This window comes from Cucumis melo, chromosome 5 (assembly GCF_025177605.1).
Source record: "Cucumis melo cultivar AY chromosome 5, USDA_Cmelo_AY_1.0, whole genome shotgun sequence".
Classification (NCBI taxonomy): domain Eukaryota; kingdom Viridiplantae; phylum Streptophyta; class Magnoliopsida; order Cucurbitales; family Cucurbitaceae; genus Cucumis; species Cucumis melo.
The window spans coordinates 19,156,935-19,171,505 of NC_066861.1; the positions used below are offsets into that span (position 1 = coordinate 19,156,935).

Consider the following 14,571-nt stretch of genomic DNA (forward strand, 5'->3'; position numbering starts at 1 on the left):
CAATAACTACTTTATTGAATAGAGTATAAATTCACTAAAAACTACGAGTTTTAGGACATAAATTCCAACACAATTCTTAAAAAAGAAAAAAAAACTCATAGGCTCACAATGGAAAATACTAAAAATGTCCAAGTCAACAAGCGATTAAATCGAAGTCACGCATGCGCGTGTAATTTCTTCTAAACAATTGTGTACTACAGTTTAAACAATTGATCTACTATCGTTTAGGTCATGAAAGACAATCATGCAGTTATTTTTTAACGATAGAAAAAAAACTTCAAATTTAAACGATCATGTTGATCATGGCAAACGATCGTGTTGATCGTGAAAGACATCATGTTTATTATGGTAAGAGATCGTGTCGTCCAATGTAAATTATCGTTAAAAACTTATCACACTAGATGTGTCAAATATATCATTACCCTAAATGCAAAATTTGCATCAACACTATTCCCTTTTTCTTGTGGAACTTTTTTTTTATGATCATCATTTTGTGTGGTTCTTTGAAATTTAAATAATTATAAGGACCATCCATGAAAAATAATTATTTCTTCCTTTATCGTGGTCACAACCTCATCATTATTATCAAAATTCACAACATTCACCTCAGAAAATGATGTCCTTGTTAGTCGAGATTCATGATTTTTCATATACCATTTATAAAATCTACAAAATTCACTTTCGTTCACCTTCAAGAAGATATGAAATGAGTTCATTATACTTTTAAGATATTTCTCTCGATATTGCTACTCCATAAACATATTTAAGACATAAATGGCAGAAAGTGTCTTCTTTACATATTTGCATCAATAACTTTCTTTCCACGTAACTACAATTTTGAGCTGATTTTAAATAATGCGAGATTATAACTGTTTACTGATTTGAAATCTTGAAAGTCTAACATCAAGTAATGCGAGATTATAACCTCAAGTACATCAATTCATAGCGAGCTTTAGGAAATATAAATGTTCTTCCATGATCATGTCTTTTATGTGTATTTAGATATTATGTGAATTTCAACATCAAACACTCATGATAAATAATTATTATCATTAATGTCAAGAGCTACAAAATCTATTTTTGTCAGATTTGTCATGGTAACACTTACAAAACATTGTATTTATATTAGAAGTTTAATATATATCAAATATGAAAATCAACATTTAATTTATAAACTATAACGAAGAGAGAAAACTCGACATACCTTTAAAACCTACCGTCAGATGGGTAAATGATCTTGCCTATAATGTGTTGTAAAAAAAGGCACAACGAGAACACAAATATCGAAAAAATATAAATATGATATAATGCATAAATAAATAAAAATAAAATAAAATCACAAATATCTAAAATTAAAAATATAAAATTCTTCCAAAGTTCTTCTATTTCTCACCAAATACACATACTTCTACAAAGACCAAAAAAAGCTCACTATGTATAGTACTTGTTGAAACTAAGATGCAGGTATTTAAGCCACTGCTCATGTATACACGTGTGACACGTGGTCCTTTTTCAATGGACATCTATTTTCTATAACACTTATAATAAACTGTTAGATACCTAATACGAGGTCAGGGGTATAAGAGTGATTAGATATTTAGGTAGTTACATGTAAGTATAAGTATGGTTATAAATAAAGAAGTTGGTGAGAGAAGGAGGATTTTTTTGGTTGAGGAAGTCTACGACATTCCTTGGAAGAAAGGAAGGGCAAAGGGTTAGGGTTCTTATAATTGTTGATTTTTTTGCAATTTTATTATAGTTTGTTTGCTTATATGAGTTGTTCAAGGATTGAATTATCAATCATTTCTTTGTAATTTTTATATTATATCAATATACAATTGGTGTTCTATCATAAACCTAACCATATACATTAACATAATCTAAATGTTTCTTCCAACATCTGTTCCTTTGTAAAGGAAAAAAAAAATTCTTTTCGAAACTCAAGAAACTAGCACACAAACTTAAAAAGTTCATATAAGAAAACTGTGTTACCTCATATTTTTTACTGGCAAATGTTTGATCAAACTATGTATTAGTATTTCAAACATTTTTGGTAAAAGAATTTTATTACATGTGTTGATGCCCTAATTATTACACTCATCTCCGTTTCTAAACAATAATCATCACACAAAATGTCCTACAAAATATGAGTGTTCGATTCACAAACTGTAACGCCTCTTTATCCGGGTTTCAGGTAAGCTTGTGAATGGTTTTCATGTCAACAATTTCATTGATAGTTCCTTTCTCAAGATGGTCCCACCACTTGAATAAGAAGTTGTTCACAACTAGTTTGAACCATGGTGAAAGCTTCAGTCCATCCTCTCCAGCATCTGCTTTCCTCACCAATTCTTTCAACTGTTCCTGGTTCACATATCTGACATCTGCCACTTCGTTGGGGTTCGGATTCACATTGACATTCCGAACTATGAACAGGAGGTAATCAACTGCAAGCAACAAGATATGCAACTACGGTTGAGATAATGCTCAGGAATTAGTGGAAAATCCAAAGAGTGAACTTTCAATATTATTTGGAAGTAAATGATATTGTAGTAGTTTGGAGCTCCTTTTTCCAATACCATATTCTTCACCAAACTACATTTAAAAGATTAAATTAGATCGATTATATTTAATTGTTTGTACATATTCTTAAAGATAAAAATTCAACTCAACAGTTTAATCAAGACAAGGATCAACCTACAAAACATCGAGACAAGAGTCTAGAATCAGTCGGACATGTTACCAAAGAAACTCTATCTCAATTTTTTTTTTATATCCGTGAGCATCCGGACCAGCTTACGCACATCTCGACTAATCTCACGTGACAACCTATCAGACCTAACAAACATTTGTGTGTCATCAAGAAAACTTGTAAGAAATTAATTCTTAGGAAGGTGGCCATCAGCCCATGGCCTCTTCGTTAGATATTGAGATTATATCTCCCTTCTTACCACTAGGACAACCCACGATGGTTAACTTTATCTTAAATATCAATAAGAATATACATTTAAATTCTAAACGTATATCAATTTTATGAAAGAAAATTCAGCGTAAAAAAGTGCAGTGCAGTGCATTTATATATTTTTCTTTTTAAATTGAGTTCGATGCATTTCACTCAAAATTTATTTAAATTCAAGCATTCAATATGTGTCTAACAAATATTTGACCTTGTACAACTCAAACAAGTGTCGAAGAGTAGTGAGGCTGCTAATTACTCAAAACTTTTAAGAAAAGGGGAAAGAAGGGCTATTTCCACAATATGGTTCGTTAATGGGCTTAGGGTTGGGGGCCAAACCGAAATTGTGTGATTGGTTGGTTAAACATCAGGTGGAGCCTTCAGGAAGGTATTTTGAGTGATGTGCTTGAAGAAGAAAGGGCGTCTTGGGTACGAGGTTTAGAAGCTGAAGGTGCAGATTATGAATATCGCTCAAATATCCAGAGTCCTTTTTTGTTTTCCCTTCTCGTTTTCTGCTGTGATATCGTAGCTGTCTATTACCATATTTTGGCTAGTAAACACTCAGAGACCGTTTGGAATACCAGCTAAAAGTTGGTTGGGTGGGTAATTATAGCCAACTCCTTGTTGGGGCACCAAATACAATAAACCAGTCAACTACATTGTTGGAAATTAAATGCGAACCAAACTAAATTATATCTCAAATTCCCACCTCACGTTTGAACCAAATAAGCAATGAATTATAAAATTGTAAAGAAAAAAAGAGAACGACATCGAAAATTATACTGTTTATTCCCATATTCGGAACTACATCTAGTCTATCTAGTCTTCTGCAACTGTAGGCTCTATGATGGAGATCAAAAAAACTCAAACCCACGCTTACAGATCTCCCTTCCCAAATAGCCAATGAAAGCTATTTGGATTCAGATACCACAACTTGATAACTCTAAATAAAATACGAGAAATCCTCAACCCCCCCCCCCCCCCCCCCCCCCCCCCCCAAAAAAAAAAAGGAAAAAATACACACTAATTTTTCAATAATCACACTGCCACCCAAAATATGTTGAAGAAAAAAAAATACTAGTGAAGCTCTCGGATTAATTTTTCTTCACCGGCAATGGAGCTTACGGCACTTCAAATCTTTTCTTCCTTGTGTGCATATATACATATATAATGCGTAATGTAGAGAAGAAAATAAATGGTCCAAAGCCCATTAGCCCCTTTAAGTAATTAATTCCACCGCCATTATCTATTTCTCTTCAAGAAAAATCACCTCCAAATTCATCCAATAAGATTCTTCACACACATTTTTCCTTCAAAAAATCAGAAACTTTTAACCAGTAGAAATAGTTGCTTATGGGTTAAATAAAATAAATTGGGCTTTGCAGTTTTGGGCCTTTCACAATGGAGTTCTGTCTCCATTTTCGTAACACTAAATAATATGCCAAACAAATATTTACTATTCTTCACTCATTCTCTCTTTTCTTCAGTGTTTCATATTCCCTACCAAATAAAAATAATTTGTATATTGTACTCCAAACATAAACTAATGCAACCCAGACTATTTAGTCTGTATGCTAAACATTAGCTATCATAACACACGGGCTATTATCACTCACCGGTTATAATAACCACAAACTATAATAACCAATTTAGCACCTCAAACGTCCCTAGGGAACTATATTGTCCCACACAAGCTCAATAGAACAATGTTATTTCTCTGTTTTGAGTGTTAATTTTTCTGTTTGAACGTGATATCTTACAAGTGTCCAAGTGTTTGACACGTGCAGAACACAGACACACTTAGCCAAATGGAAGTATTTGTGTTTCTTGGCATGATACATATCCTATTTCAGCAATTTCAGTTACATTTCTAACGAACGATATGTAACAGTATTATGGTATCATATCCTTTTAAAAAAAAAAACCAATATTGTGGTATCCTAATCTAGGGCAACAAGGAGAATAAATAGAGAGTAGAACAGATGAAATTAAAACGACAGAGTTGGAATATTTACGCTCATGCTCTCCCCATCTTCCATCTGATGGGGCCTTATAGAGAATGCGTCCAATGGAAGTGAATTGATCGACCGGTACATCTTCCGCAACAATGCCAAGTTCATCAAAAAGCTTTCTCTGTGCGGCATTCCTTACTCCTGGAGTCCATCAAGAGAAAACTGTTTATGATAGAGTTTGCACGATTTTGAAATGATACCTTTATCACAAGCATACCAAGTGCATTGTCCTCAATCAGCTCTGATTCTCTGTACAACGGATGGCTGCAGCAGGTGTTCGTCCAAACAAGAGGAAATGTTACCTTTGTTGCAGAACGTTGCTAATAACCAAAAAGGGAAGGTTGTTATGGTATATAATATATGTATGCTAGTGTAGAGGTATTAGATCTAGAGATTTATTATCCCTCTGACCTTTGTTACAACTTAATGCTCGTTTGGTTCATGGATGCAAGCGCACACACACACACACGACTTCATCAAAAGAATATATGAAATATGATATCAGTATTAAATCATAAGGCAACATCATTTTGGATTCTTTTCAAGGCTGTTTGGAATTTCTTTCAAGAGAGGCCAGGTTTAAAATTTAGGCCATCACTTTGAGGTGACCTTTTGTCAACACCACCCACCCTATGTACAGTGTCATCATAAAGACTAAGAGAGACAAGTTTCATTTGCTGTTTGCTTGAATAAATCACATATGTCAACTAGGACCATAAGAAGTCTATCTTTGCCTTTTCTTCCCCGTTGTTTCATACTTACTTGGTTTTTTACTTTTTTGTTCTTGGGGAGGAGACAAGATGAAAATGGTCCTTAGTATGAGGTTAATTTCGAAGCGAACATGCATCCTCATGCTGAAAGTATCAGACTAAAGCCCACATTAATGTAACTACATACCTGAAGAAGCAACTCAAATTTATTGTTAAATAAGAAGACACTGAAAGCTCTATGGAGCGCTTTATTTAACTCAATATTATCCATCAGGTGACCTGCAAAATAGAAGACCGAAAAATTGATCAGAATAAAAGGTTGAACAACAAGAAGATACAGAAAGAGAAGCCGATGATCCTCATTGTCTCATTAATATTTTAAGCTGGTTCAATAGACAAATACATAGCTTAATTAAGTGAAGGGAGGAGAAGCGAAGTGGAGATACAAGAGGTACAGTGCATTTGAATCCAAGTCAATTTGAAAAAGTAACCCATGGGGAAGTGAGGAATGCTTTTATGATTGTTGCTTCCCTTTTTAGTGGTTTATTTCTTTTCTCATCTAAGAGTAGAGTTTGTATTTTAAGCATTCGTATCTTGTCATTTTCTTAAAGAAAAGGTTTGCATCTAGTTAAGAAAAAATAAACGAATGTTCATGTCTGGAATCTCAACCCTTTGGAGGGACGATTTTCTTCTAAATTTTTTCCCATTGTTTGATGGATCCTGCTCCCACTAGTGAATTTTTCTTCAGCCCTTTGGAGCATAACAGTCTCCATTCTTTACTTAACAAGTTTTACACGTACAGACAAACACATTGGATTGACTCTCGAGAAGGATGCTTCATTATTTTTTAGTATTCTCTGTCAAAAGGCAAAAGGACTTGAATCACATTCTTTGGAGTGGCGAGTTCACACACTATTTGAAATTCTTTCTTTCAGACATTCGGTAACATGCTTGCCCAGCAAAGGGACATCAATGTCGTGATCGGAGGATTCCTCCTCCATTTGCCTTTTCACAAGAAGGGTTGTTTCTTGAGGCTTGCTGATACGGGTGCCATAACATGTAGTCTTTAGGTGAAAGGAATAATAGAGTGTTTAGATGGTTAGAGAAAAATCCTAACAAATTAAAATTCTTAATTAAATTTCATGTTTCTCCATAGATTTCAATTTCAGAATGTAAACTATTCTATAGGCACTATTTTTCACTGTCTTCAACAATTAGTTCCCTTTTATGAGCTTGGTTATTTTGTATCCCTTATATTTTTTTCATTTTTTTCTGGATGAAAGTTTTTCCTTTTTTCATTCTGTATCCCTTTTTGCCTCAGTGGGTCGAAGGATTATAAGTATAAGTTCGCTTTAAAAGTACACAATATATTATCTAAAACGGAAGTTACCCCGAGAATGCTCTTCAGTTTTCTCAAAAGGAAGAAGGAAAAAGAAAACTCTGTTGCTAAAGATATTACAGTTGATAATCAGGATTGTTGATTAGGTTTCAAAATAGTAGAAAATCAACAGGACACTGATTAAATTTAAAGTCGTGATTAATGTACAAAAAAAGTTTTGAGAGGACGATTAGTTACTTACAATTATATTTAGAATCATGACCAACAATGTTATCACTTTCATCCACCAAAATGCATCTGCAAGGTTTCAATTAACAGAATTCATTAGTTTCTGGCATGATTCAGCCATCAATCAATGAAAGCATAATGTGAGAAATCTATAAAGAAAAAATAAATACATCAAGAAAAGAGGCGGAGCAAAGTGGAGTTGGGCAGCAATGTTGAAATGAAAATCATCAAGCAGAAAGAACAAGTTCAGGTACGAATGATAAATTTATTAATTCAAGATGAATAGTTACGTAGAAAGAAGCCTAAAAAGCAAGTTGAGGGTAATTTAGGTGGTTAGTATAAGGCAGAGGAGCAGGCAAGTCAGTAAGCGTGCATATATATATATATTGATAAACAGTCGGTAAGAATATGAAGGACTCTAAGTAAATGTGGAGTGCTTAGATATGGGTGGATATGGAAAAAGCATTCAATTAGACCCCCACATTAAGCAACTGAACGTGGATTCAAAGGTCTGCACGCCTCTTAATAACTAATGGATTATTCGATAATAGTTTCAACTACTTTTATACTTTCTCTCATATATAGTTCAAAACTACGAGCCAAACCATCAATAATTTCTGATGGATATGACCATAAAGGTTCGCAATAAGGTGCCGTTGAATTCTCGGCCATGTAACTAACAAATGACCATCTACCTCATTTATAGCTCATGCGCCATTTATTCAAACTAAACTTCCAGGAAGATTGTATTTGCTATCAAACACAAAGCATCTTTAGTTCAATTTCATAGGGGTTCCATCAAACCCCCCAAGCTTGATCAATTCCAAACATTAATCCAACAGCTAGAAATTTCTTATTCCTGTTATACCAGATATTTCAAAATTCACAGCCATTCATAAAACTCTCAAAGTAGAAAAATTTCTGTACGGCTATAAAACGGAATCCTTCAGTAGCATAATATATAAATATGGCAACACTAGCTAATGTTCTAAGAATCCTCCAGTATTTCTCTACCATTACACAAAACAGTCGAAACAACTATCTTCATAAGCCAAACAACAATAAAAAGACAAGATATCGGCATCCATGGTAGAAACAGAAAGCCAAAAGACGAAACAAAATTTGAAAAAAAAAAAACAGGAACTGGGAAATCGGGTAGGGAAGGGATTGACAAGAAACGCACTCGTCATCGAACATAAGACGTCTCTGGACGGCATCCATGGCTGCATCAGGAGCAGAACCCATGGCGGTCTTGGTGGAGAGGGAGCTCCGAGAGACCCTGGAGAAGATGGGGCGAGGGGAAAAAACGGAAGAAGAGAAACTACATTTTGAAGAGAAGGAAATGGAAGGGGAGAGGGAAAGGGAGAGAGTGGCTTTGAGGAGGTTAAAGCTTAGAGACATTGGGAAATTGGGGAGTCCACCATTGAAGGATCAAATGAGCTGCAATTCACCTTTTGAAGGAGATCGGAGGCGATTTGAACAAGTAACCAACGCTGTTGTTATAGATGGAAACTTTATAGGGTTATTTTGGACAATTTCGTCTCTACTCTTTTCTTAGATTACAATTAGGATCACAAATCTACCCCCATTTGTAATGAAAAATAGTTTAATCAATCATAAAATTTCATTAAAAAAAATGTTCTAACTTATTTGTTGGGATAGTTGCAAATTTAGCAATTATATTCAAAATAATTAAGTATATAGCAACATTTTAAAAAAATTGCAAATATAGCAAAATCTGTCAAAATCTATCAATGATAAAAGTCTATCATCGATAGACCATGTAGCAAATGTTGGTCTATCACTGATAAACCATAAGAGTCTATCAACGATAGAAGTGTATCACTGATAGATTTTGCTATATTTATAATTTTTTTAAAATATTGCTACATACTTAATAATTATTCTAAAAATTGCTACCTATTATAATTACCCTTATTTGTTTAATTACAAATTTTTTTTGAAAGTTTATGTATTTATTTGATGATTTTATAGGTTTCAGACACCTTGAAGACAAAATGGAGCGTTGGTGACAAAATGAAGCTCAAACGAGCCAAAACGAATTTCAAATGCATCAATTGGAAAAAGAAAATGACATAATTACAAATGTACCTCTGTAGATGTAGTACGTGGTGCAACGGTGCCATAAGGTAAAATGCCTCTACTTCGTACAAAACATGTAGGGTGCGTTTGGGGGAAGGGTTGATTTAGGGAAAGGTTAGTGTTATGATAAAACTAGTGTTATGTTAAACATAGTTTTATCATAACCCTTGTTTAGGGGAAGGGTTAGGTGGGAAGAGTTAATGGGGATTTTATGATAAAATGTGTTTGGGGGAAGGGTTAGGTGAGGAGGATTAATAGGGATTTTATGATAAGATGTGTTTGGGGGAAGGGTTAAGTGGGTAGTTTAATGGGGATTTTATGATAAAATGTGTTTAGAGGAAGGGTTAGGTGAGTAGTTTTATGAGAATTTTATGATAAAATGTGTTTGGGAGAAGGGTTAGGTGGGTAGGTTTATGTGGATTTTATGATAAAATTTATTTGGGAAAATTGTTATATGGGTTGGGTTAATAACTATTTTTATGTGGTATAATATTTTTTAAATTAGATTGTAAATATGATAAAAAAAGATTATTGCATACTTTTTTATGAAAGCGTCGAATCCGTCTTATTGCAAATAATTTGTTGTATGTGTAATGTTATTAAATTAGTACATACAGTTGTCCAATTTAAAATTAATTTCTGAACATATTGTGACAATTTATTACAAATCATTTTTTAGAAAAAAAAATATTATTTCGTATTTCTAATCGACGATAGCGATGTCCTTCTATTTTAAACCTATATAAATAGCCGTTATAACGCTTTTGGGAAATTATGACTATTTTTCTTAATTTAAAATAAACATTATGAAGACAAAAAATAGTTATTTACGATAGGAAATGCATAAATAGTCAACATCATATAGAAAAAAAGGTAAGGAAATAATAAGCAACCCAGGTCTGTAGAAACATAAACTATCTCGTAATGTCTCGTAGGAGGACTCTACAAAATCCCTCCCTTTCATCCTCAGGCATGAGTACGAAACCCTGAAAAGTCGTCCATACGAGACAAAAGATGCCTTTGCAATAATGCCCTATCCAAACTCGTAAGTTCTGGCATCTCACACAATATGCAAATGTGCGCACATGGTTGTCATTTGCAAGGTTGCGTGCAGGCCACTCCGCAATCTGTCTGAGTTGCTCGTTTGTTTGGTCGAGCGCCAGATATATCGCTTCGACATCGAAGTCTCGCTGACTTCCCCTCTTCCTCTTGGATCCACTCGATCCAGTCCTACCTTCTGAAGCGCGAGAAGGTCAGGATGCACGTACATCGTCCTACGAAAGGTCAATCCCCTGGCTGTACACGGGCGGGAACTCCTCGTTTCCATCCTCCATAACAAATCTGTCATATCCGCCACCAGGCTCATTAGACCCGACGTCCGCGAATGTCTCAACGAACTGACCGGTCGCCCTATCGCGACCGAAGACATATGTAAGTTCGTCGTAATACGGGAATGGTTTGTTCAGGAGTCCCTTCGCTGCAGGATGCGACTGCGGGGAAAGAAAATATCACGTATGAGTACTGATTGAAAAATTGTTAAGTAAATGTACATTGTGAACGTTGTGTGATGCTTATATTATTTTCCTTACCCTAACCCAATTATTAAATAATTCCTTCTCCGCAATGATACATTTCTCTTCATCGTTCCACCCAAAGCCACTGCATGCTGGCTCCGGCATTTCGGCAATGGCCTGGAATGTTCGCTTCAGTGTCTTAATTCTACAATCAATTGTAGCCGTTGCTCGGACCTGACATCCAAGTAGTTTCTCCGCCATCATGCGTACCAACTGCGTAAGGTAACTCGGGCGGAACGTACCATTATCTGATTTTCATCCCCCCATTGACACCAACTCCATTAAACATTCCACAAGAGTGTCCTCCTCCTCCTTTGTCCAAACATGTCTCGGGGCACGATTTGAGGTTGACATACTGAGAATGAGAAATTAGAAAAAATACATGGAGTACGTAAATAATTTCACAATTTAATAGTTAAAAAGAAAAGGCATGATACAAATTCATGGCACGCATACATTTCATATGCAACACCCGATATTACTTTTTACAGTACATTTTAGACATGATAGAATTTCAACCTTACAATCGAAAACTTGTAATGTAAAATTGTCTTATCTAAGCATTACGCAACTGCCAATCGGTGAACATCAATTTGGCTAGGTCGTCGCGCCACTGAGACCACTCGTTTGTTGTCTCAATGTAGTGAATGTCTTCTGAAGCGGTGGTCGTCGCGTACGTGGAGTCCCCCTCGTCCATGTCGTCAACGTCCTCGCAATATGTCATTTCCCTGTTGATCAAATTGTGAAGCAAGGCACATGCTAGTATGGTGCGACACTGGACTTGCAGGGGATAGTACGACTTTCCACGAAGAATAACCCAACGACCCTTGAGAACACCGAACGCGCGCTCAATAACATTCCTTGCCGAGGAGTGCTTCATGTTGAAGTACTCCTTTGCATTTGTTGGCGCATTTGCAGCGCCACGCCACTCTTGCAAATGGTATCGCTTGCCTCTTTAAGAGGCGAGAAACCCCTCCGCGTTTGGATATCCCGCATCGCACAGATAATAATATTCTGTTATTAAATCATTCGTTTAAGACCTTTAAATAGGTAAGTAGGAAGCGACAATGTTTTATTATAAAGAAGATATACCCTTTGGCACTTGTAGTCCATTTTCTTGTGAAAGGGCATCCTCTTTCGTGTCACACACCCTCAGAACGTTTGTGGCAATTTCCCCCTTACGCTTTCTGAATGTAGGCCGATCTCCTGCGGGGACATTGACCTTTATGTACATCCCGTTAAACATGCCAAGGCAATTCTGCAGGTTGAAAGAAACACGCTGAAATAAGTGCGACGTACGTAAATGTCAAATATAGTGAACTTCTATGATGCCCACCTCGAAACACTTTCAACGTTGATCATCACAGTTATTTGTTACCAGAACAAGTCTTTTTATCAACTCCTCGTACAGTCGAAGAACAACTAACAATACGATGTTAAAATGTCGAGATACTGTCTCACCGAACCGTACAAATTCCCGTTGGATGACGCGGTTCTTCACGTCATGAGCAAGGACGTGCAAGAACATTGCTACCATTTCCTTAACATCGACAATCTTAGTCGACGAAAGACCAGCTACATTTCTAAGTAAATGACATAGAATTGCGGATGTTCGCCTATCCATTCGTGTGCTCTGCCGACACACAAGATCTGACTCGTGTATCATGCGAAAGTATGCAAGCTCCCTAATTCTATGGCGTGTGTCGGACGGTGTATGTAGGAGACGCTTATTGTTGTTCATTAATAGCTCCAACGTTAGTAAAATCTGACGTTGGGCCAACGTGAATGCAGTTAGGACTCCAATAAGTGTTTGTTGATCCATTACAATGTATGTAAAATTTTCTAAAAAACATGTACTAAGTGAATTAATACAATATCGATATATAGTGTGAAAAGATCCCTAAACTTAGTAATATCCCTATTTACTAAAACCATAAACATAGAACAAAGAAACTAGATTATGAGTGACTAGAAGATTGAAAATGATACATAAAATTAAAGAAGTTGAAAATGGAAGGCATGTAATTAACTATTTCCATGATACATAACGTACGTACTCGAGACGATAGTATTTAAAAAAACCCAACAATAGTACTTAAAGACATGATATTTTCCAACTTTATGAAATGTGTATTCCATTAATTTAATTTAATTACTATCAAAATTTGTGATCATATTGAAAAAACACTATTAGTAAAAAATTGTTGATATGCAAATTTATGATCATATTGAAAAAACACTATTAGGGAAGGGTTGTTGATATGCAAATTTATGATCATATTGAAAAACAGTATTAGTAAAAAGTTGTTGATATGCAAATTTATGATCATATTTCAATTAATTAAACACTTGTTTTCAAAGTCGATAAAATTAATGAAATTATTTATATTACTTAGAATTATTGGTAATAAAGTTAGAACTTTGTACTTATAGAAAACATTGTTAAATGTACTTATTAGGTAGTAGAAAAGCTTTTATATTTTTTAAATTAGAAATTGTTGTTAATTAATTGGATAGTTAATACGAATTGTTGTTAATATTTAATTGGACAATTAATTCAATTTTTGTTAAATAGAAAATGTTGTTAATTAATTGCATATTTTGCAAATACAAATTGTTCTTACTATATACAAAAAATAAAGATAGTTAAAAAAGAGGAAGTTAATAACTAACAATATTTAACAAAATTTAAGAAAATGTTCTATATACACATTATAAACCGAAACAAAATGTTCATAATAAAATTATACAAAACCCAAAAAAAAATAAATAAGAAAAAAGTACTATACACAGCCTACAAACGACCATTACAATAGTACCTCTTCGAATAGTAAATTCGTGAATCGCGACGTCCTACATAACACAAAAAAGATGGTTAATATTTGTACATAACACACGATATAGAAGGTCTAAAAAAATATTACATATACATACCTTTTATGACGACAAATCTTACCTCAAATCAACATTGAATGGTGAAATCGATTAATAATGAACATCCAGATGAAATCAAAAAGAAGTTTTTTTTTTAAATTCATAGCCTCAGAGTTTTGAAACCATTCAAAGTAATGAATGGAATTCCATCATAGTTAACACATAAAAAATAAAGGAGGACAGAAAGGTATAGCAAAAGGAGGACAGAAAGGTATAGCAAAAAGAGGAGACAAACATATAGGAAAAAGAGGACAAAAGCATAACATAAAAGGAGGACAGAAACCTACAAGAAAAGGAGGACATAAACATATACGAAAAGGAGAACAGAAACATATAGGAAAACGAAAATTAAAACATATATGGTAACTTAAATGAAGAATCAGCAAACAAATGAAGAATTAGCAAAAGAATAAGGCAGAGTAAATGAACAGAATCAGAGAAAAAGAAAAAGATAACTTACAAAAGATAAGTTACAACAAGAGAGAAGATACAAAGAGAGACAACAATGCAATGAATAAAAAGAGGAAACGTGGTTATATATAGGGGAAAGATGGGGCAAGTTGGGAGGACTTTAATGGAGGCAAACCAAAAAATAAAGAGGAAAGTAATGGACTGCAACCTATCTATCAATAAAAGACAGGGAATCTCTCTGCTACAACTGACATAAAGCATAGCAAAGTCCAAAGAGTCAAAGCCTATATACTGAAAGCTATACCAA

At 34.6% G+C, this 14,571-nt stretch overlaps 1 protein-coding gene across 1 annotated transcript; it reads right to left on the bottom strand.

Moving 5' to 3' along the window:
- Positions 1–1,975: 1,975 nt before the first annotated feature.
- LOC103485883 (isopentenyl-diphosphate Delta-isomerase I-like) lies at positions 1,976–8,735 on the bottom strand. The gene is made up of 6 exons (XM_008443627.3): positions 8,426–8,735; positions 7,256–7,311; positions 5,863–5,954; positions 5,183–5,285; positions 4,969–5,106; positions 1,976–2,444 (listed from the first exon to the last, which is right to left on the bottom strand). The coding sequence occupies exons 1-6, from the start codon at positions 8,641–8,643 to the stop codon at positions 2,191–2,193; spliced, it is 861 nt and encodes a 286-aa protein (XP_008441849.1). The 5' UTR covers positions 8,644–8,735; the 3' UTR covers positions 1,976–2,190.
- Between the last annotated feature and the right edge of the window lie 5,836 nt (positions 8,736–14,571).